At 37.3% G+C, this 25,426-nt stretch overlaps 1 protein-coding gene across 4 annotated transcripts in view; it reads right to left on the bottom strand.

The window, feature by feature from the left end:
• btbd11b (BTB (POZ) domain containing 11b) overlaps positions 1-25,426 on the bottom strand; it is an 82,161-nt gene that overhangs the window by 24,429 nt on the left and 32,306 nt on the right. For 3 of the 4 annotated variants that reach the window (XM_055174134.2, XM_055174135.2, XM_055174136.2), the window contains exon 2: positions 2,881-3,024. In XM_055174134.2, the coding sequence (XP_055030109.2) occupies positions 2,881-3,024 (144 nt within the window). Of the gene's footprint in view, positions 1-2,876; positions 3,025-25,426 lie in introns of all 4 variants that reach the window. The other variant, XM_073853676.1, reaches the window with a different exon arrangement.

The following is a 25,426-nucleotide window of genomic DNA, read 5'->3' as shown; positions in this document are numbered from 1 at the left end:
TCTACATTTTGGCAAGTTCAGCCTTCTCTTTAAATAAACGCTGCCCTTTAAGAGTGCTCTGCTGTGACTATACACATTCAGAAAGAGTCTCTTTGTGACAGTTGTTCTTCCTGCCCTTGCCGGAGGCTGCAGACTGAATGTGTGAAGCAGGGGACAGCTGCTGTCCCTACCCAAAGTTCAAACTGCCCTCAACTTTCCCTGCAGCGGGACTGGGGACATCCATGAGAAAGAGACAGAGAGAGAAAGAGAAAGAGAGAGAGAGGCAGAGAGTGTGAGAATAAAAGAAACATTTTATGTAAGTCTCCATGGATACTGTGTCCATAAAAATGTACTATTAAAGATTTAAAAATTAATGTTTTAAAGAGGAGAGGCATTTTTTAAGGAACAAACAGTAGCATTTTTTCCTTTATACATATATTAAGTCTGTGCTTATTTGCACAGTTTCTACTGCAAATTAGTTTTTTGCTACCGAGTTCATAAATAGCAAACATTGCGTCTATATTTCTGGAGATTTCTAACTACATTTTACACTGCGACTGTTTTGCACATATAGTCTTGTTGCATTTAAAATCAGTGTTCTCTAGAACAAGCTGCTGTGTAATATACTGAATTACAAGACCAATCAGTTAAAGGTAAGTATTGAAGTTTTAGGTAAGTTTGGGTTTCAGGCTTTAGCTCTAAATAAATTAAATACTGCACAGTGCCACTATGCCACTATATGATATTCAGTACATAAGTCTTGGTTTTTGTTGGATGCACAAAAAAATCACTGTGCAGTACAAAAAAGATGGCTATACATGAGTAAATATATGGCCAATCACAATACATTATACAAACAAATTAATGAAAAGAGACAAATTACTTGTTATATTTTAAACACTGCATATACAATACATATATAAGAGGTTTTATCTTACATAAAAAAATGATAGAACACAAAACTGAAATTATCTTTATCAAATTTTATGTAGTACACCAGGCAGTACAGGCAGAGTTAAAGGGATAGTTCACTCAAAAATGAAATTGCTTTCATCAATTACTCGTCCATCATGTTGTCGTAAGTGTATGAGTTTCATTATTCTGATAAATGTTGGTAAGCACAAATTTGACGGTACCCACTGACTTCCAAAGTATTTGTGGTAACACTTTACTTGAAGGGGTATTCATAAGACTGACATGACATCTTCATAATCATGACATGACATCTGCCATGAACATGAAGGAAATTTTGTGCACATTTATGACAACTGTCATTAATTGTCATTCGTTTAATTATGTCATTTTAAATGCAAAGATGACATTGTTTGAGATGTCTTTGTTATGACAACTTGACATTAACCAATACATCGTAACTTGTCATGACATCTTGATATTATCAAGAAGAAAACATAACTGACCACTTTTTACCAGTGATACAAATATAATTTGTCATTAAAATGTCATTAAAGGGATACTTCACCGATTTAGCATTCAGCTTTGTATCTGTAGAAACCCGGCAGTATTACTGAATGACCATGTTTCCCTCCATCGTTTCCCCCTGAGGGGAGAGGTGTCTGCATTTTGGTTCTGCAAAGAAGTCCTCCAATGATGCAAAAATCGTCATATTGCATCATCGGAGGACTTTTTTGCAGGGCCAAAATGCAGAAATCTCTCCTCTCAGGGGGAAATGAGGGAGGGAAACATGGTCATTCAGTAATACTGCCGGGTTTCTACAGATACAAAGCTGAATGCTAAATCGGTGAAGTATCCCTTTAAGTGTTAAGCTCTGTCAAATAGTTTTATAACAACTTCATAAATATTCTTCAGTTCATTATGTTTTTTTTAAGTTTCCTCCGTGTATGTAACAAATAAAATCAATAATAATAATATTAATAATGATAATGATAATAATAATAATTAAAATTGATGAAATTATAACAGTACAATAATGGGTCCATACTGTATCTTATGAACACCCTTTTAAGTAAAGTGTTACCACATTTGTTTATCCTACTGGAAAAAAATAGGTACCGTCAACTGTGTGAATACCATCGTGTATAAACAAAATATACTTTTTGTGTTCAGCAGAACAGAACTCATACAGGTTTAGAACAAAATTCGGGTAAGTAAATGATGACAGAATTTTCATTTTTGGGTGAACTATCCCTTGAATCGAGAAGTATAGTGCTCATGGCTTGGGATTCAGAGTAGTAAAATGTTAAGAATTATCAATACTGCACTGCCTTACAAGAATTGTAGTTATAGATTAAAAGTTGACACTATATTCCATTGCTGCACGTTATTACCTTTTCTTTATTTTTATATACAGCAAATCAATAGGACCCGGCTGAGACAGGATAAATTGTATGCCGTATTATTAAGTGCTCTATTGAACCACAGTCAGTAACTAGAAAAATGATCCTTATAAAAACACATCATTCAAAAGCAGTGCGTTAAACTCATGTGAAAATGAAAAAAAGGAATGCATTGCTTTTTTGATTGGATCACTTCAAAGTCTTTAAAGTAGATTGTGCTAGATGAGATGTTGAGAGCTCAGGGCATCTTTAAGGGGAAAGAGGGACAGACCAGAATCCTGACCATGCAGATGCCTTATTTCTATATAGTAAGTAAACACCTTTCACTTTGAAATAACTGCATCCTGGGGCGAATACCTACTTCAAACGAAAAGTGAATTTGCAATAAAATTAACATTCTGTGGGGCTGCTGCCAGGTAGCCTACTATAAATATGTGCCGTACATATAAATCACCAGACATTACCACTACTATGCAAAACTTTTAAAACAGGCTGTACATCAGCACGTGCATACAAAAACATTTCTGAGCCGTTCAAAACAAAGTATAAGGGTACAACTGAAGAAAAAAGCAGTTGGATTACTCACTAAGTTCAGCGATGCTCCCCACACGAGTGGCCAGCAGGGATTGTTCAATAGTACGCTGCTCGGACTGACTATAGGCATCTCCAGTTTTACCAGACCGCTGCTGGTTCCTGTGCAGGCTCAAACTATCCGGCAAACTGAGGATTCCTGGACAAAACAAACAAACCATAAGAGGAATTTATACATCGCACAAAAGTTGCTGAGGAAAACAAACAAAATGAAGGATGCAATTTTTATCACCAAGGCTTTGAACTGATTCATGGAACGAAAAACGAGAACCAGAAACTTTGATGTTTTGCAAGGAACAGAAACGAAACCAGAATTTTTTTTAAATATACCGGTTAATACCATTATTATTTTCGTTTTTTGACAAGATTTCTGTGCAATACTCAGTGAAGTTCATTTCTGGTCGTCGTTGACTCATTGGAGAAATTAAAAGCTTGCCACCAGCAAGCCCAAGTCTCTAATGCTCAATCATAAGAGGTAAATATTGTAGGCTACCAAGCATCTCAAGATGTTTGTTTTTTAAATATTAATTAGTGGTGTAACGGATCCCAGTTGATCCCTGATCCGTTCACTTCACGACGGTTCAGCTTGCATGCAATTCGCGGATTAATAGGGTGAAAGTTGATCATTTGCACATGTTTCAAAGGTTGGAAAATGTTAATAATTAAGACAACGTTATTTTCACTTTATGTGGAACGACTGTTTATGCGGTATCTTCTTCCCGAAGCGTCGTTTGAAATTTATCCTCCGTCTGTGTGTGCTCAAAAGTGCATACACGGAGAGACGCGTTTCAAAAAGCAAGCGAACAATCTTTCTGTTCTTGACAGGACACATACAAACAAAATGATCTTGAAAAAGAATATTATTCTTTTTCTAATAAAAACATTCAACCCATACTCACTCCCCAAGGCGTCAAAATCTGAAGCATGTTCAAACGCCTTCAGCATCAGTGTGAAGACGCGAAGGGTGCACCTATGCGTCACTATATCGACGAAATGGGAACTCCGTTGCTTTCATGCTAATCCCTCAGCGTCGGATATAGACAAAAGGGAATCCCGGAAGGTGATGGTGTCACGTTATGTGATGATCAGCAGGATCATGCCGCTTCTGGACGGTAACTACTCAATTTTTGTTCCAAATTTTTTACCATTGTCGCGTGGGGGTGGGGTTAGAACCACTTTCTGTTGCATAAAATTACATCCTAACCCAAACCCAACTCTAACCCTAACCCCAAGCAAAATTGGCTTAAAAATAAGAAGACAAAAAGTATAAACCAATACTTAAACTGACATCCAAACCCTAAGTCTAACCCCAACCCCAATCGACAATGGTTTAAAAAATGGGTAAAAAATAGAGTAGTTACCGTCTAGAAGCGGGATTCCCTTTCGTCTATATCCGACGCTGAGGGATTAGCATGAAAGCAACGGAGTTCCCATTTCGTCAATATAGTGACGCATAGGGGCACCCTTCGTGTCTTCATACTGACTCTGAAGGCGTTTGAACATGCTTCAGATTTTGAAGCCTTGGGGAGTGAGAATGTGTTGCAACATTTGTTTAAGTTGTTTGCCAATAAGCGACATGGCAGATTCAGAAGTCCTTGTCTTAATTCATGTATAATGCTGAAACAAATGCAGGCACGTCAGAATTACATTTATGTCGCTTTCATAATGTAGCCTTTTTGATGACAAGGAAAATTATGTAGACTAATCATTTAATGTCCTAATGATCAGCCTACTTATTTGTATGTCCCACAGCTAACATGGAACATTATTAACTGGTTTGGGAACTTTATTTTTTTGTTCCAACCGGTTCAGGAACGTCAATTTTAGGGTTGAACCGAAAACCGGAAACGTTTAAATACTGTTTCTGTTTGGAACGAATCGATTGGGGAAAAAATCTGGTTTAAAGCCCTGTTCATCACTACTGAAATCCCATCCGCTAACATCATGTGGACAAAATCATGAGATAATAATTCAATTTAATGACTGTATGTTGTTTTCTTTATACTGTGACAACTTTTAATTATGCAAACGGTAATATTTTTCCTCTTATTTATAGTATACAATGACACTTTAAAAATGCTGGGTTATTTTCAACCCAGTGTTGGCTCAAAATGGGACGAATATAACATGTTGGATTGTAATATAACCTATGCTGGGTTGCTTTAACCCATTGTTGGGTCAAATACTGTATAAACATTCCCTACAGTGTCACATCTCTGGGTTAGTTGGGGGTTGTGACATTTGTACCCCTTAATCCTTTGATCCAGCCCCAAGGCTAACTTCCAAAACAAGAGATCTCCAGGTCTCCCACAACTATGGCTTACAGTAGATGGCAACAGATGAGAAACTTGGCACGTTGCTGTATCACCTTTCTGGACAACCAGTAATTACTGTAAAGAGCCGCCATCCTTTTATTGTGGTTAAAGATTAGGGTATAGACACATATCTCTCAAAGCTTAGGTTTCATTCATGGCACGTTTACCTGTATATGTTCTCCATCTAGATTAAAGACTCAATATCACCACGTAGAGCTCTGTTACACCTTCATGTAGCTGCTTATCTGGTCTTCACTCGAACCACTGAGATGAGAGTCTGTTAGCGTTGGATTCACAGTGGTTATTGTTTTTAACTGTACGGGTGGTCTACACTAAAATTGGATTCTCTCCCATCTTAGTGTTTCCATCAGTTGCATTGTTACAGAGCACTTGTGTACCCGACAGCGTGTTAAATTATGATGTGGAAACAAATGACTTTATTTTGCCGTCCGCTGACAGCGGTGCATTTGTTTCAACTGTCTCATTTACTATTGTGCGGCAAATGCAATTTTCTGGGCTGCCTCCGAGTGCGAATGATGTAAATCCTAAATCAGTTTCCCGGTGGAGATGGGATGGCAGTATACATTACTTACTGTAATGTAAATATACATATCTCTTGACAAACTCATTATAGCTCTTCCAAGTGATGTGATTAAAAAAAGCACCCTTACATAATTGCAGTGATGTGGATTATGTGATCTATCTTACAGTAAGTGATTTGCTTCAAGAAAAAAGCATCCTGATAGAATTTGCACCAGGTTGCCATGGAGACAAGGCAGGGGTGGAGTGATGGTTACTTGCCTGCGGGAAGGGAGGAAGTACAGGTGTTTAGCAATTCAATGCCACACCTCACGTTTCTATGTTTGAGGCCTAGTGCCCTGCTCACCTGTACGGATGACATCGACATTGTATTCATCAATCCAGCCAGTGCAAGTGTTCACAATATGATCTGCAAAACCTTTCCATACATTTCTCCCCTCTAAATGTGAAATGACTGACAGGTGTAAAAAATCCTACAGCCCGGCAGAATTCCCCTTCATTCCCTGCAATCAAGTTCATAGCTCTTATTAAAACTCTCAGTGGGTTTCTGTAACATATAAATGTGGCGGGCTCATGCACACTCAGCATGAAACACTTAAAGCGACGGGTGGTAAGACTGGCATCTCGCTTGCTTTCTTTTCGCCCCACTTCCTCAAACATTGGTCAGGGTGAAGTTTTCAAATTACAGTCGACTATAAAGATTTCACACAGAGGGGCAGGCACACACATGGATCACTCGCTCACACTCGCTCAGCTTAAATACCCTAAATAATATCTGTATAATTTTTCAGAAATTATTAAATAATTTATTATGAAGCATTTATTATGGCGGGTCTTCATGGTGGCCCCAAAATTTGGATTAAATGCCTTAATGTCATAAGATATCAGACCAATGCCAAGTCGTTTATTTTTAAGCTCACCATAACACACGCTGTTTCTGCTTATCTCATGTTAATCTTCATTGTCCCACTATCTCTGGATAACTAATGATTCACTACATATCCGTGTCGTTTACATTTGATTCAGTTTTACTTACCGCCTGCAACTCATGATCCGGTTGGATCCACCCCATTTCAACAAAATCCAGCGTTAAACAAACACACACGCACAATTCCGCTGCTACCCTAGATAAACAAACTATATCCATTGTTTTTATAATGAATGATTCTTTGGAAAGCTAAACAAGCTTAAATTTTCCTTACAAACAAAAACCCACCTTTGATTACATTGGTTTCGTGTCAGCTTTTGGTTGGTCTATGCGTGCCATGCGCTGTTCCGGTTAAAGTGCCCATATAAGGACTTCCACTGTACTTCCTGCACTGAATTTGCCCATAAAATAAATAAAGCTTACGTATTAATCTTTCTAGTTCTAACAAAACTTTCCGAAACTTGTATGAACCCTAGTGCACAGAAATACTCTGTCACAACTGCTTTTTTAAAATAGCTTTAGACCCCCCTCCCTTTTAAAGGGACACTCCACTTTTTTGAAAATAGGATAATTTTCCAGCTCCCCTGGAGTTAAACAATTGAGTTTTACCGTTTTGGAATCCATTCAGCCGATCTCCGGATCTGGCAGTACCACTTTTAGCATAGCTTAGCATAATCCATTGAATCTGATTAGACCATTAGCATCGTGCTCAAAAATAACCAAAGTGCAATGATATTACACAGTGCCCAAAAATAGTCCCCAGCCATTGAAAGTTACCAAGGGGACTATTTTCGAGCACTGCGTAATATCACTGCACCTCCTACAGTCATGTTACAGCAGCAAAGTCCTTGATTTTTACGCCGGAATGAGAGTATAGTTCCTAGACATATCGGCCTAGAAAATCACAACTTTTAATTTTCTGGCGGTCTTAGTACGCGATGTAACTACAGAAGAGTCAAGTTTTAAATAGGAAAAATATTGAACATTTTTGAACAGGATGCTAATGGTCTAATCAGATTCAATGCAATATGCTAAGCTATGCTAAAAGTGGTACCGCAAGACACAGATAGGCAGAATGGAATCCAAAACTGTAAAACTCAATTGTTTAACTCTAGGGTAGCTGGAAAATAAGCCTATTTTCAACAAAAGTGTGTTCCTTTAAATATCTAAGCAAATCTTTTAAGCAAAGCGTTTAAAAAAAGTAGTTGTATAAGGTTTTTATTTATAGCATGATGTAATGCTTGATTTTAACAAGCAAACCAGGCAACTAAGTTTATTCATACAGTAAAAATAACCTTCAGACAAATGAATCATTGCAATAGAGAAAGAGCAGGTTGATTACTGGTGGCAATCTTTACATTTATTTAACAGTAAAAAAACTTAAAACATCAAAGTATATCAATACCCAAACCCTGAAACCACACTGTTATTAATCCAGTGTCTCTATCTTTCATATCATAGGTGATTTATAGCAATAAATGCATTTGCATAATACTGCATAGTAATAAATAAATGATCATGACGCAGGGTCGTGAAGTGAAATCTTTTCCCCTCAAGCTCCCTATTCGTGTTTCTCAAGTGTGCAGTGTCTGCCAGTGATGTCATTGTAGATTAAGACCTTTCCTTCTTCAACTCGCCTGTGGGTTTAAAAACCATTAAAAGCCTGTTCAAAGTGATACCCAAACTACAACGTCTCTATTCAAGAAGTCTGGTATGTGGTGTTAGAGACAGACCAAGAAAAAGAAAGCTTAAAGCATTTTTTCAACTACTAAATTTACGGAATGGTCAGTAATGGATTCATTCATTCAACAAAAACATTTTACCATCAAAGATCCAGACCTCTTTGGTCTGGGCTGTGGTTCACGTCCCACATTTCAACTGAAGTAGCGATCGGTCTTAACATTGCGATGTAGTTTGTATTTAATAAAGCTTTCTGGTTTACCTCAAATTGCCCGGCTATTGTTGAGGGTTTGTGCGAAACAACTGCGGGCATATCAAAAAAGCACAGTAGTACATTTTAAGCAGTCACCCTTTATCAAAGTGAACTTTCTTTATAGCCAGCGCATTTCAACAAATCACATTATGTGGCTTGCAAAGCAATAAAACAAGGTCTAATAAAGGAAATACGTGCAGCAGGTATAAACAAGCAGAGAATCGTACTGTAGGTCCAACAATATCACCCTGCAACAATACCAAAAGGCAATGAATTCACCATCCTGGCCAGGATCACATGCTTTGGTTAGGATAAACACAGCATCCATATCAGGTTGGCTCAGATAAGTGGCTCTGCAAAATCATTTGCATTTCACCTCCAGGGTGCCAAAATTGCATTACACTACTTATCACATACTTCACAAGGGACCAGCTGCCCAAAAATCCTTTGACAGGCTGACAAAACATTAGCATAGCTAACACAGGCTCGTACGCTGGGCAGTCCATGGGGAGGAACCACTGGGACAAACTGGAGTTTTCCCATGCACGCGTGCGGAGAGAGGATACGCCACTGACCTCATTGGGGTTCTGACTCTGTATTTAAATCTATTTTAAAGGCCAGTAAAGCCCGGCCTGTTTCGAATGTTTCTGCGAATACAACTCTGTGGATTTCTCACAGAGCAATGCCAGCATTGTATGTAGCTAGAAAGCAATTCAAGCCACACTACTACACACTCAAAGCTACACCCACAACAACCTATGAAGCTATGTGCTTGGTCAACTGCTCATCTAAACCCTACGCTAAGTTAAACCCACACATGAGTAAAATAATATCTAATACTTCTTGCACATCATTGCATTGCAAGGCTGTATTTCAGCATCACGCTGGCTGGAGACTTGCAATAACTATGCAACGGTGATCTATCCTACGCCCTGCATAAACACCTTCCAACCTGAACCCCCCTGCCAAAACCCATTTAACCACGTAGAGGACGATCAGATTGTGTTTTTGAATCACACATGAAGGCATTCAACTCCCCGGTATCACCCTAAGCAGATGGAGTCCATATGTACAGCAGTGAGAACCAGCAAAGTTGCATTTGTGGGTAAAGGAGGGGAGAGCGACGTGAGTCGTGTCTACTTGCGTCGTGTGACTGCGCGGTATGTCTCCAACGCTGGCTGACCGCAGCCCTTTAATGGTTTTCAGCAGCAGACCCCAGGTCTGATCAGAAACTTGGATAGACCCAGGGATTTAGCTGACGGCACACGTCTGCTTGAATTTAACACATACACAGGACTGTCAGGGAAACAGTCAGCACAAACCCTTAAACGCCCCCTCAAATCACACACACAAACACAAGGATATATTAGCATTCAACACATGTACTTACAACATATTAAGGACAACCAAACACAAGGGTAATATAAAGAGCGACATAATTGGAAGGGAAAATCGACAGCATTCTCCATTAAAAGCCTATTAACAATGTGCTGGATAAACAGACTGTGTTCTGACTTCTAAACAACCCAAACTGTTCTCTTGAATTGCAGGTCACACAGCCGCTCACAAAAGCTTTGTATTTTTCTCACTTTCTCACAATTTTAATGCAAAGTATTTTCTAGGCTCATGTTATTAAAAGCAAAAACTGTTTTCGCTGCATATTCATTTTGAAATTGAAAGGATGTCTTAGAAATCATAAGTCGACAATAAAAATCCAAATCAATCTAACACAACTTGACAGAAGCAGATTTGTGAATGAAAATAATATAATGCATGCATCATATAAGGCACCTCCGCAAAATCAGATAATCGCTGTTCAAAAGAGACACAAGGCTGTAAAACACAAACAGTCATGGTGACATGTGCTATCATGCCCTGCCAATGGATGCTAGGTAATGATCATGCTGCGTGCACCCGCTGCGTGTGCCAAAGCGATACTGGGTGTCTCTGTCATAGCCAGCCTGGAAACCCTGCAGTACTTCGCCCCGGAAACTCCAAAACAACTCGTAATGGAAAGCACTGCCACCCGCAGTGACCCTGATTACATCACCAAAACAACACGCGTGTTGTCCTTCTCTCCCCTGCTTGTGTCAGCCTCTCTGTCACCTACAATTATAAACACAGGTGTGCTCTTATCAGCAATCTGGGACTGAGAAATATTCACCGACCCCCTCGAAGATCAATTTCAGGGTGTTCACAAAGAATTGTGTTGAGGGAGGCATACATTTCAGAGAGCTTGGAAGATGTCTGAAATGTTCTGGATCCAGATGGTAATATAGATCTCTGAGGAGCTGTCGGATACTGGTTTGCGTTTCCTCTAAGGCATTCATATTTGAAAACTTTATTTTCTTTCGAGTCTACACTCATTAGTCTGCGCATTCTTCCTAGTGAGTTGTAATTACAAAGTAACTTGTGCCCCAAATTGCACTGTAATTGTTCAACTGGATCGGCACGATTCATCATTTTGACTTCAGCGAGAGGCGCTTGGTGTGTAAACGTGGGCAAATGCGACGTCACTGGGTGATTTGATTCAGGCCATATGGGGCACCTTGAAACTGAGCCCTATTACAAAAGAATAACACAGACTTTTTTTGTCAATCAAAGTTAAAATGGTAATTTAACACTTTACAAGCAAAAATTATTTTTTTGTTACTATAGCTCAATTGGTAGAGGATTGAGAGCTGTGCAAAATGTTGTGGGTTCAATCCCAGAAAACAAGCGTTTTTGATCAAACCAGTGGTGTAGATTACGGGGGGGACATGTCCCGCCCACTTTTTATAAAAATTAAATTCGTCCCCCGCACTTTTTTATTTGAGAGTTGTTTTCACAACATGTTGAGATTTTATTGGAGCAATGTTTATATAAATGCAGAATGATTTAAAATTCAAAGATACAAGATAGTCTATGCATGATGTCACGTTTCCATGGCAGTCACTCACTTGTCACGTCATCACACGCTCTGCTCGCATCCGCGGTCCCGCGCTGTATCCAACCTTCATAGAGACTGCGATGAGTTCAAAGCGGCAAAAAAACTCTTCACTCCTTTTTTACGACAAAGTCAAGCAACGTAAGTTGGCATGTGGTATCCGAATTGGGTTGCACAATGTTGAGTAACTCTGCCTGTTGCTCTTGTTGAATAATTAGAAAGTTTTGATGGAAATTATAAGGAAAAATAGCTGCTTGGACAAACATACACTTAATTTCTGTGTATTTTCCTTAATTGTTTTATAACGTCTTTTGTTTTAACAAGTATGTTATCAAAATAAGAATAATGTTGAACTAAGATTTTACAGCGTTTACAGCATGTTTAAATCTGCCATGCCAAAATTTAATTTGTTGTTTTTGCATTGTTATAGTGATCATATATATTTCTCAGTCTCTTAAATAGAAAACATCCAGAAAATAGAAAAATGTGCATATAGTATTAAAAACTGTATAAAAATGTAAACTGATGTGTCAAGTTTTTAGGGTAAACTCCCCTTCCAGCAATAGCAGGAAACTTCAGAATCTCTTAAAAAAGACATTTAGTCCTGAAGATTAAATTTTTTGGGGGGGGGGGTATATATTTTCATATTTCTGTTTGTATCTTAATAAAATAAATTGAAAACTAAATATGGATGGACATTAAAACTTCTAAAACAACAAGTGGTGGTGGCCTAAGACTTTTGCACAGTACTGTAATTCAATCAAGTATGCTGATAGGAACTATCTTAATTTATGGGGTGCTCTTTCATTAATTTAAATTTTTATATAATCACAAAGCATATAAAGCAAAAAAAATGTATTATTTAAAATAAAATCTGTCAATTACACAAGGGTTAACTGAAAAAAAAAACAGGTATAACCCTAGATATTTCGTCTCCCCCCCACTTTTGAAATGATGGCTACGCCAATGGTTAAAACATATCATAAGATGTGGATAAAATGTAGCTGGTAAGTCACTTTGGATAAAAGCATCTGCCAAATGTGTTAATGTATTTCCTAAATAAACACACAAAAGCCACAAGATAAGTATTAATGAACAAATATTGTTATGTCAAATGAATAGAACTGTTCGTTTTATAACACTGTGCATTATGATGTCATAGTTTAGAACAACTATGCCATTACAAAAAATCTGTAATATTCTTAGTTTCATTTAACACATTTGCTATATCTAAATCCATTCCACATAAATCTTTCTTAAAGGAGACATTTCACAAGACTTTTTTAATATGAAAAATCTTTGGTGTCCTCAGAGTACGCATGTGAAGTTCTAGCTCAAAATACGATATGTGGTGTGTATTTTTAAATGCAAATGAGCTGATCTCTGCACTAAATGGCAGTGCCATGATTGGATAGTGCAGATTAAGGGGCGGTATTATCCCCTTCTGACATCACAAGGGAAGACCAATTTCAATGACCTATTTTTTCACATGCTTACATGGTTTACTAAAAGTTACTCCGTTGTTTTTTTCACATTGTTTTAGGTTGATCGAAGCACTGGAGGACCCAATTATAGCACTTAAACATGGAAAAAGTCAGATTTTCATGATATGCCCCCTTTAAAATCAGAAAATGTTACATAAATAAAATAACTTTCTGGTCAGGCAAAATCTAACAAAACAGTAAACATACTTCACATCTCCTCCAGGCTTCCAATACACACATTACTACTCTATTCCTTACACTCACACATATACAGTACAAGCACAATTAAACCAAGAACTGCAAAAGCTAAAGAAACTTTTTTCATTTAAACAAAATAACATGCCATTAGAGCAGATAGCACCTTACTTCACCAGCTTTACACTGCAGACTCTCTCAACCAACCAACCAACAGAAATAAACAGATAATGCATATGTCCAAAAGGAGTCATTGTTTAATATTCTCTGCCTTAATTCCCATGTAAAACTCCAAATGGGTTAGAGGGGCTCAGCTGGTAAAACCTGCTTCTTTAATGAATGTGAGCACGCCAGAGCTTATTCACACCATCAATCAGAGACACCACACATTTTCTGACCCTTTGTAAATAAACTGTGTAATGTTAGCCGAGCGTGCACGATAACATCTGCCGCTCTATGGCAAGCGAAGGCTTTAAAGTGTCTATTAGGGCAACAGAGTCTGTGTTTGTGGAACAAAAGTCCATGTATTATTTTGTTGGACATCTCAGCTATGTGCCGTCTTGGAAGGAGACCTTCACCAGCGTCATCATGATTCAGTTGCAAGGTTGGCTGCAGCATAACAGAAATCAGATCCAAACCAAAGACCAAAGTAGATGAAGCGTTAACTTGTTTTCCAAACGTACAACTTGCCTCAATTCTCCCCTTTAAGCGAACTCCCCAGGCTAAGAGCCAAAATTGGGTGAGGTTTAAGCAACACAGTGATGAAAAATATTCTTTGAAACAGAGCGTCTTAACTACAGACTAGGTCAACATAGTTGCACGCTGCATTAATGACGCAACAATTTAAAATAAGGCATTAGATGCACAATTGTGGAATTTGGCCATGATGGCCAAAATCTTTAAAACCGAAATGGTTTCAATGGGCATATTCACATGCATTACATAATACTGAACTGACTGCCAGGAAGGTCACAACTAATGTTGTTTGAAAAGAGGGTGGAAACCCCTAAAGAAAGTCTCCAGGAGTTTTTCCAAATTTGAAATCTGAGTCTCATCTTGGGTGGATCAAATTTTGTGGATTGCTCATTAGATTTGTGGGCTCGAGTGGGCTTCATATCAACAGACCTCTGTCTGTGAAAGCTAGCTAGCTTCATCTATAATGTGAGTGCCTTTTCCTTCTTGGAAAGTTGCTTTTAAAATATGTTTCAGTAAGGTTTTAAACATTCTGTCTAACGGAAAACTATGTCGTACATTACACAGATTACACTGTGCCATTTGGGGGGATACCTCACCTTATTCCACATGAAAAAATACTGAGGAACAGTACATTAGTATTTACTATAGTAAACTGTAGTAAAATTCCTGGATACTATAATGTTTTTAACTTTACCATAGTAAATATTCAAAAATCCTACAGTATTTCACTAAACCAACTATCAGTGTTGGGGGTAACGCATTTCAAGTAACGTGCATTACATAATAATATTACTTTTCTGAAATAACGAGTAAAGTAACGCATTACTTTTTAAATGTACACATTAATATTTCAGTTACTTTTACAAAAAAGTAATGCAAGTTAGATTAAAAAAAAATATGTACTGAATTAAACTAAATGTAGTCACATTATGCACTCTATGCGTACACGCTTGACAGTTTGAGTCAGATACTGAGATGGCAGGCCAGAGCTCAACATTTTTGTGACGAAATATGCCATTTCTGAATGCAGAACTTTTCAGTCATAAAAATACCTGCAAGGTCTAAAGGAGATCAAGCCTCAGCCAAAAAAAAAGGTAACGCAAAAGTAACTAAAAAGTAACGTAAGCATTACTTTACATGAAAAGTAACTAAGTAAGCAATATTTTGGGAGTAACTAAACATTGTAATGCATTACTTTTAAAAGTAACTTTCCCCAACACTGCAAACGATACACTCTAGATGTGTTAAAAACAACACAATTAGTGTTATTTTGGGGACAACACACCAAATGTGTTGTCCTACACTATAGGCACATCTCGGTGTTATTATTGGAACAACAGATTTTGTGTTACTTGTGCTGTCACTTTTATTTATTTTAACACAAAATGACACATAATGTGTTAAAATGGCAAATAATGTGTTAAATAGCATAAAAAATATGTAAAAAAATAACATCCTCTATTAGAGTGTTTACTGCAATTTAGTAAGTGTACTATAGTAAGGAATCAAGCAGATCTTATTATTAGCATAATATCATATTGTTTTATATAGTTAATTGTACACATAGTTCATAGTAGAAACATAGTAAACTCTGTTTTTATGTCTATTATGCTTAAGTATACATAATTGTGTGCAGGGGGAAAATAATAATATTGTTCGTCGTAAATAATTGTTAAAATAATATATTGAAGCCCTTAATGTTTTAATGTTTCTAGTGCTTTTTCAGTAAACACTATGTAGACTACTTTAATGGAATGACTCACAATATACTGTATGCTGTGTGAAGCCAGAATCCAAATGCGAGAAGGGACACAGGAAACCCTCCTAAAATCTCTGGCTATATTTTTCATCTCAATCAATTAAATAAATCAAAATCCGAAAAAATCTTTTTGCTGTGGTAAGCTTTTCCCATGACTGTTAAGTGCTCTTAGATGGCTTGTTTGATGCATTAACCTTTAGCTTGCCTGTCTGGGCGATGAACTACATGTACTGTAATACATTGTATATGTCAAGTAACAACATCAAATAGTTCTTACAAATGTGATTCTAGTTAAGTTTAATACGCCTCAAACCCTGGACTCCAGCTCTAAACCTCACTGTCTCCAGACATTAACCAGCACTAAAGAAATATTACATCATTTCTAGTCTATACGTTTTTTTTTTCTTTCTACATACTGTAGTTCTCCAGTTGTGCGACACTTTTGGCATCAGTGCAAGTTCACAAAAGAGCTTTACAATGAATTCTGTGGTGGTGACAGCTTCATTTAACACTAAACTATAGACACATTCATACATTTCCTAGCTGCTAACATAAACATTTTGAAAGGGATGTCTAAATAAACAAAGCACCGAAATTGCATAACACTTCCTGAATGACTGAACCAACCAAAAGATTTCCAAAGGTCTCACACAACAGAGTGATTTAGAAACAACAGAACCACACAAAAGTGGAAGTAAACATTACAGCCAAGCGTACAGTAAACCAGAGCAGACGTCACATTTACACAAATACGTAGCACCTGGAGCGACAACCTGCTCGTACCCTTGTGCAAAATAACGCCCAGCCTTTATTACATGTGGGTGCCACGCTGCTTTGGTATTGTTTACACCCACGAGCAACAGCTTTGTGGCTTAGCGTGTGTGACAGCATGTGAAGAAAAGAAAGGCTTCTGCTTCAGTGACAGCTAATACCCCCCATCTTCTTTATCCTTCACGTCTTCAGATGCCTCCAACCCCTACCCAAATAACACAAACACACACACTTTAAGCTTAAACAGAATAGCCTAGACCACACTTTTCATAAATCGTGATGGCTGCAATTATACAGAATGTAAACCAGTGAATAAGGCTGCAAAAGTTCATGCTGTAATTACAAGGTACGGGATTTGAAGAAAATGCTTGAAGAATTAAGGACTTTTTGGAAATGCCAGCTTAATGTTGAGCCATTACAATAAAAGTTGATGTTGGAAGGCTTTGCTGATTTTCCAGAGGTGTGGAGATCTGGAAAATGTACAGAGACCAGACCTGTGCAGCTAAAGCTGGTTATTAATAAAACACATCTATTACAGTTCTCAGTCAATTTGGATGTGAACATAAAATAGGCTTTAATATGCTTAGCTAGGGCATCATTTTTTGTAATTCATAATGTATACATAATGTAAAGGACATTCTGTGGAAATATAACTTTGGTATGTTTAAAAAGCAACTATGTTCCGATTCACGATTTTACATTTCTACAAGTGTGTAGTACATGTTAACGACATGCAAAATGTTCACTGCAAAAAATTATGTGTTAATTTTTTACACATTGTGTGTGTCATGCCATTAAAGGCGGAGTCCACGATGTTTGAAAAACGCTTTGGAAAAGGAGACGGGCCGACTACCAAAACACACTTATAGCCAATCAAATCAAATGCCGGGTTGCGTATGTGTGGGGCGGGTCTATCAACAGAAGGCCCAGATTTTATTGGGTAGTGATGCACCGAAATGACAATTCTTGAAAAACCGAAAAAAGCAAACCAAGGCCGAAAAACCGAAACACCGAAAGAAATGATTATGCCAATTATTAGTACAATTGCATTTATGGCTTTCACTGTGTACTAACTAAGGGTGTGTGACGGATCAAAAAACTCACAGTTGGGATCACATTACGGTTTTTGAGGCACAGATCAGATTATTTTTCCGATCAGCAAAAAGCGGGTGGGAAAAATCTAATAAACAATAAAGAAATTGCAACATTTATAAAAAAGAACAAAGTACATAAATAAGGTCTGAAATTAGCATTACAGAAATCAAATTAAATGAATCATAACACAATAAATTAAATATATTATTATTTTAGAGCTATTTGTCTCTTTGTCATGGGTTGTTTGATTAACATTAATGACACAGACTTAAGTAGGTTAATCTGACTGTAATCTATACACACACTTAAGACATAAACACATTTTTTTATTAGAAAAAGAATACTGTGGAGATAATTTTGTTTATATGTGCCCTGTCAATTACAGAGAGATTTTATGTTTGCTTGTTTTTTTTTAACGCATCTCTCTAGTATGTGCACTACCGAGGGCACTTAAACGCGTGCGCTCAAACAGAGAAGGAGGGTGAATCTCAAACAGCGCAACAGTCGCTCCACATACAAACGTTACGTTGTGTTGCAATGCTTTATTCGCCAAATGTACGTTAATGGATTACAGTATGAGACACATTAGCGCGACTCTCTCTAAAGTTTACACATCAAGACATGCTTAATCTTTGCAGACGTGTGCAAACGGCTCGACCCTGAGCGAAACCTGCTTGAGCACGAAGGAGAGGGGTGGGTGACGACTGATCACCATGAGTGAAACCCAAGCGCGACCGCACAGATGGGAGGGGCGCAGTTGATATTCATTTTCGGTTTAAATTTTCGGCTGGATTTTTTATTTCGGCCCGAAACCAATAATGCTATTTTCGGCCGAAATTTTCGGCGACCGAAATTTCGGTGCACCCCTACTATTGGGGTAGGGGCGTGTTTGTTTAGGTGATTTCAAATATCAACATTGGCTTTCAAACATCATGGACTCCGCCTTTAAGGCATTATTTCATGTTAAAATAAATGAAAGGGACAACACAAGTTGTGTTAAAAACAGTGATGGGAGTAACGCGTTACAATTAATTCTGTTACTGTAATTCCACTACTTTTAGTGGTAATGAGCATGTAACAAAGTATTTTTTTTTAAATCAAGTAACGCAGTTACAATTAGTGAAATTTAAATGAGTTGGTTACTCACGTTACTCTATTTTGTGATAAATGAACACATTTATCAAGACATTTCTGATCTAACGTCGCAGGACCATGGGGGGCGGCACAATGAATAATAACACAAAAGGTAAAAATTAAAACATTAAATGTGTCATCCCTATACTAACACACCTTCTGTGTTATTATTCATTGTGCCGCCCCCCATGGTCCTGCGACGTTAGATCAGAAATGTCTTGTCTGCAAAAAATGCATACAACTTGTGTTGTCCCTTTCATTTATTTTAACATGAAATAACGCATTAAATGGCATGACACACACAATGTGCAAAAAATTAACACATCATTTTTTGCATACCCCAAAGTAAACGACGACGTGAGTTATCGTTTCCAACGTAAATCTCTTTTCTTGGACTACAACAAACACACAGATAGCATGCAACAGTTTACTTCCTAGGATTGGTGATGTAGACAAGACGACATTATCATAATTCCTCCTGCTTGGACTCACAGCTTGTAAGTTAACTCCTGTTAGCATTGCATTGTGAGCGAATCTTTCAAACATGGTAAGGACGGAGCATCACATTTCCGGTGTCATGAGCAATTCTGTCCCCCCTGGCAATTACTTTAAAAAACTACATTTCGTAAGGTATGTTTTTAATTTACAAAAATAAAAGTATTGTTTTTTGTAAAGCAGATGATGACACTAAACTACTGATGTGTCCGCAAAATAAATATTAGTTTATTATATAATTTTTTGTAAGCTTTTATTTAAAAAAAATGTATGATTCTATATTGAACAAAGTAATTAGCTTGCCATACCGCAAACGCAGACAAGATATAGCAATGAGGAATTTTGACCAGGCATTATTGCTAGGTACCAGTCGTGGTCCTAGGGGGGCAGAATTGCAAGGGGGACAGAATTGCTAATGACACTGGCTGACATCAGAGGTATTCAGACCAATCACAACATACAGGTTAGCTTGCCAATCAGGGACACAGAGCTTTTCAAATCAATGAGTTTTGTACAAAATCAATGCTTTTGAGAAAAGCAGTATATTTGGAGCTACAAAAATTTATGGTATGTGGAAAATAATCTGTTTTTTAACCATAAACCACGTGATCACTTTGTATTATACCAAATACACAAAATAAGGTCGTTTTTTAGCAATAAAATAGGTGCACTTTAATATTGACTGAGTAAGGTCATATCAATTATTAAAATTAAAGTAAAGTCAATACGTAAAATCAAACATTGATGCTCCTAATCTCATAGGATTATGAGACTTTAGCCAGGATTTCACAGACCGGGTCACATATCGAGCTACAGGAATTAACTTCAGTCAGCTTTAAGTAATCGTAAAGGGTCAGCACACTGCATAAAAAAATTAAAAGCAATATAATGTTGGAATCCGGGCTTTAACCGTATTTGCTCAAAAGAAAACGTGGGTTCAAATTCCTATGAGATCAACTTTATCAAACATCTTTAATAAAACAAGCTTAACAGGGGAAATGAAGCTTTCAAGCAGGAGGATGAGAAGATTATGCTTTGATTTAAAGCAATGTAGTATTAAGATCTACATTTTGTATCATATATGTGTGTTTACTGGGAATCAAACTCATGACCTTTGTAATGCTAACACAATGCTATACTGCTAATGCTATAAAAATATACTTGCCTTAAAAAATCGTAAAGGGGACATTTCACAAGACTTTTATAAGATATCAAATAAATCTTTGGTGTCCCCAGAGTACGTATGTGCTAGCTCAAAATACCATATAGATAATTTGCAATAATATAGCATGTTAAAATTGCCACTTTGTAGGTATGAGCAAAAATGTGCTGCTTTTGGGTATGTCCATTAAAATGCAATTAAGCTGATCTCTGCACTAAATGGCAGTGCCGTGGTTGGATAGTGCAGAGTAAGGGGCGGTATTATCCCCTTCTGACATCACAAGGGGAGCCAGATTTCAATGACCTATTTTTTCACATGTTTGCAGAAAATGGTTTACCAAAACTAAGTTACTGGGTTGTTCTTTATCACATTTCTTAGGTTGATAGATGCACTGGGGACCCAATTATAGCACTTAAACATGGAAAAAGTCCATGATATGTCCCCTTTAAATCTCACACCAACAAGGGCCAAGAGTGATAAGTCTAGTGGTTAAATGCGATAGGGTTGTAATTGTCAGATAAGACATGACATCTGTCAATATGTGCGATATAATCTGTTACATACAGACTGATTGCCAAGCTCAGTAACTGATTGAACCTACAATTACAGACTTCCTAAATTTACAGTGATGGGAGTTGAGAGATGGCCAGGTTACTTAACACAGATAAAAATCTATGGCAACAAATCCACCATCTCTAATCTATAACAGAAGGCCTATAAATGGGATATACAGTGTTTGTGGACAAGTTTATGTTCTCAGCTCCAGCTCTTGGATGAATTCAATCGACATACCACAGTGGCTGAAACAATTTATGCTCACTTTGGCACAGACACAGATAAATCCTCTTTTAATTAAAAGTAATGTATATTATTATATATAAACATGATTACTTATGAATGGAAAAAACATCTGCACATTATATCACCGCAATTCTTTGGTGGTAATCAAATTTTTTATAGGATTGTTGTTGTCGTCACTGGTTATATGGACATAATACATTGCTTTAGATAATTTATAAAAATATACAATCATTTTAAATAATATATGACCCATGCACAGATCTTACCACACAGTTTAAAATAGCAAATAAATCTTAATTATCTAATACATAACAGAGACTGTAAATGGGAAATACAGTGTTTATAGATAAGTGTTCTCGGGTCCCATTGCTTTAATTTAATCAACGCATCACATTTGCTGAAAAAAAAATACAGCACTTGGCAATGCCACAAGTGTGAATTATACTAGTGTTATCCATCTATTACCACAAGATATCAGCCTTGCTTTAAATTGTGACTAACGCTCTCACTTCTGCTTTTATTTCTCGTAAACCTCTAAAGTTTTCCCGTAATCCACTGAATGGGTTTTTATCAGGAAATGTTGAGAGGTCTACAGTTCAACTTCAGGTTAACATGCAGATGCTGTTCTCATCAGTGTCACACATTTGGACTGCAGGCAGCTTTATTGAGTAGCGGGACTGTAGTTTTGCCGAGTCATTTGCTGGCAATGTAGAAAAATTGTGTAATATGGGGCTAATGAATAAAAATGAGATGAGAATGACTAACAACAATTACACGGTATATCTGCTCTGTTTATACTGTAGTGTGTGTGGTAATGAAAAAATGATTTACGTATAGTTATGATACCAAACACCCCAGGGAAAAGGTGAATCACTTGCAAACGTATAAGTGTAATGTACTAATACTTCAAAACATAGTCATATTCTCAGCAGGTCCTTTTTTACCATAAAAGCCTAAGCATTAGTGTATATTTATACTATCTGCATGTACATTTAGCTTGTGGGTAATTTCTTGCTTGTTAATGGTTTATTTAGTGAAACGTCCAAAGCAACCTACCATTGGTGGTACACAAAAAGATTCAAACAGTGGCGGCTGGTGACTGCTCTTCTAGGGGGGCGCAAATTCAAAATATGTGTTTGGAGTGTCATGTGTGTTGCTCGCATTTTCAAAATATGTGTTTGTTGCGTCATATGAACCATGTGCATCACGTGTTTTGTCAAAATAAGTGCCTGCTGCACACGCATCAAAACCAATGATGATTAAAGAGACGCTCACGTTCACAAAATAGACGCAAGACACTCCCTTAACAGTAAACTTTGATTACGGATGAGATTATCCGAGTATCTGGCAAACGCGAGCGTCTCTTTTATCATAAACCCTTCAGACGCGTCTTCCTGAGGAACTTATTTTGACAAGACATGTGATGCACATAAGTTCACTTGACGCACCAAACACATATTTTGAAATTACGAACCACACGCATGATGGGCTACTGTACATGTTATGACGAGCTTCGCATCATGTGCCCTCGAAAAAGAAGTCACCGGCCGCCACTGGATTCAAAATTATAAAACATTAGCGATTATTATACACTATTATAAAACATGGTCCCAAGCTGTTACTTAAAGGCGGAGTCCTCGATTTTTGAAAAACGATTTTGTATAGGAGACGGGCCGACTACCAAAACACACTTATAGACAATCAGCAGTAAGTAGCTTGTCTTCTAACCGACATCCTTGCCGGGTTGCGTTTGTGTGGGGCGGGTCTATCAACAGAAGGTCCAGATTTTATTGGGGTAGAGGCGTGTTTGTTTAGGTGATTTCAAATATCAACATTGGCTTTCAAACATCATGGACTCCGCCTTTAAAGAGTAGTGGTATGTCTATACAGATTTGGTAACAATTTGATGTACCACTATGTAATCTGGAAGGGTACCGCCCCAGTGATCTGACATGGCATATTATAACCCTGTGCTCTGGAATGCTTGATTCTGATTGGCCAGTGGCGAAATTCATTTGTTTGTCACACTAATAATAACACAGCCTCATCTGGGTACTGCGAGTCATCTTGACAGGCACAGTTTAATACATTCCAATAAACTCAATACTGTACAAATATGCATAATTGATAACATTTGAGGATTTGTTTACAAATAATTGAAGCAAATGCATGTTCCATGTTGTTTCCAAGTTGCAAAAGTTGTCACGCTATGACCATTTGAAACCTCATGTCCACTGAAAAAAAATATGAAGAGGGCTGTGCTAGAGACAGCTGAGATGCCAGGTAGCTAATAGTTACTCTTTAAACAAAAAGGTCTGCACAGAAAAGCATGAGATTGTTGCTGGAGCATATGAAATACAATCAGCTCTTTGTCAGCTGCAGTGCATCAGCAGTTTTCAAAACCACAAAACTCAAAAGCCTCCCTGACCTTCACAAAACGCATTTGGCCACCAAATCCTCACTGCTATGTTGATTATTATTCCATTGTTTAATATAATCATGAGATTATAAGAAAAAGACATAAAGGCAAATGTATAGGCACTTTATAAAAGACTGTTCTGAGATTACCTCGATATTTAATTTTACCATCAAAGTCCCATATTTTTACTCTCTGGCATCTTTGAATATCACCTCATTTTAGTACATCTACTGGATGTGAAAAAGTTTTTAAAAATGAGGCTATGCAGGGAGAGCTGTCTGGTTAAATTAATTGAGTTTGCTAAGATCCCCATAAGGTCATTTGTTAAAAGTGCATATGGGGTTTGGCCAAGTAATGTGAAAGTCTGACAGTCACAGCTTTGGCTGTTATTAATGAATCAACTAAAGTGTTTTATACTTACTTACAGTAAGTATCTTATCATCGGTACTCTAAAAGACAAAATGTATGTCTATGAAGACTGAATACACGGACAGTATGTCCAAATCTTTACGCTTTTGCTGATGGCTGACAGGAGTGCTGTAATAAAAGCTCTTGTTGGTTTCATAAAGACACAAACCTCCAGTTATATTACTGGGAATATTTTTATCACTTTTGGCTCTGCGTGGTGCCAGGTGGATTGGTAAAATAATATCCATATGGCACTGACAGCAGTGTGGGAAAATCAGTCTGGTGCAGGCATATCTACTCAAAACAGGAATAAATTCAGTCTCAGGAGATCAAATCACAACTCTGGAAGTTTTTCAGTAACTGAAAAGACCAACGTCAGCTTGACTGTGTTAACCAGATCCATTCGATAGACCAGCGGTTCTTAAAGTTTGGTATGTGGCCCCCTTGTGTAGGGTGTATCCCTAGTGTCCCCCCCAAAGAAAATTCATGAAACTGCAATTGGGTAGTAGCCTCATTTACACAGATATTAGTGTCAATGACGTGACGTTAATTATTTTGTTTCCGAATGGATAAAGTAAATGTAAAAGGGTAAAAATGTCAAAATAAATTTGCAGATTACTTGCATACATTTTCTTTTTTGTGGACCAAGTCTAAAATTTCTGGTTTTATTTCATTTTGAAAGAATATTTGGGGTATAATTGCAAAAATGTCAATGTGGTGTAAATGGTATGTGTCAATTGGTGTAACTTTTTTAATTAAAATATAAATACATTCATAAAAAATTTGGAAAAAAATAATCATCTAGTTTATGTAATATGATTTTTACATACATTTTTACATAATTTGTCAACGATTATTTAGAAAACAGAGCTGTTTTCAGCATTTTTTTATATTATGCTTACATGCCATCAAGGTGGATAAAATATTTAATATTTCTCATTCTTTGGCACAATTGACGGTTACACCGTTTGACATTTTCAGGTCCATTCAGTCTTAACTTTCATAAAAATGGTGCAGATGTAATTTTTTATTGATTAAAATTAACATAAATACACTGTGCATTGAATTTAACCTGATGCGTGCTTTTAAAATAAGTTTTTACAAATATTTTGGAATTTCTCATCTTGCCAAACTGTTTTTGTCACTGACTAATTAATGTATTTCATAAAATAGGGCACCATCTCCAGCCCCCAAGGTGGCAACGCCCCCAGAAATTTGAGAACAACTACAATAGACCCGAGGGGCAACCTTCCGATCTTTCTGATGAAGCCAATACGGAAGTGATTTAAACTGCAAATCATCGACTGGCCGCTAGAGGCAGGCTCCAAAAGGGAGTCAATTCCCATAGACCTCCATGTTAAAATGGCCAACTTTACAGTACAAAATAATATGTTTACAGCCTGGTACAAAAAGTGTTTTTGGCGCTAATTTTGCCCTTCATGACAACTGTGAGGGCGGTGAATTCTTTGGTAACTCATCC

The sequence above is a fragment of the Misgurnus anguillicaudatus genome, chromosome 15, assembly GCF_027580225.2.
Source record: "Misgurnus anguillicaudatus chromosome 15, ASM2758022v2, whole genome shotgun sequence".
Taxonomy (NCBI): domain Eukaryota; kingdom Metazoa; phylum Chordata; class Actinopteri; order Cypriniformes; family Cobitidae; genus Misgurnus; species Misgurnus anguillicaudatus.
The sequence above is the reverse complement of the archived record's forward strand: the minus strand, read 5'-3'. Positions and strand labels throughout refer to the sequence as shown.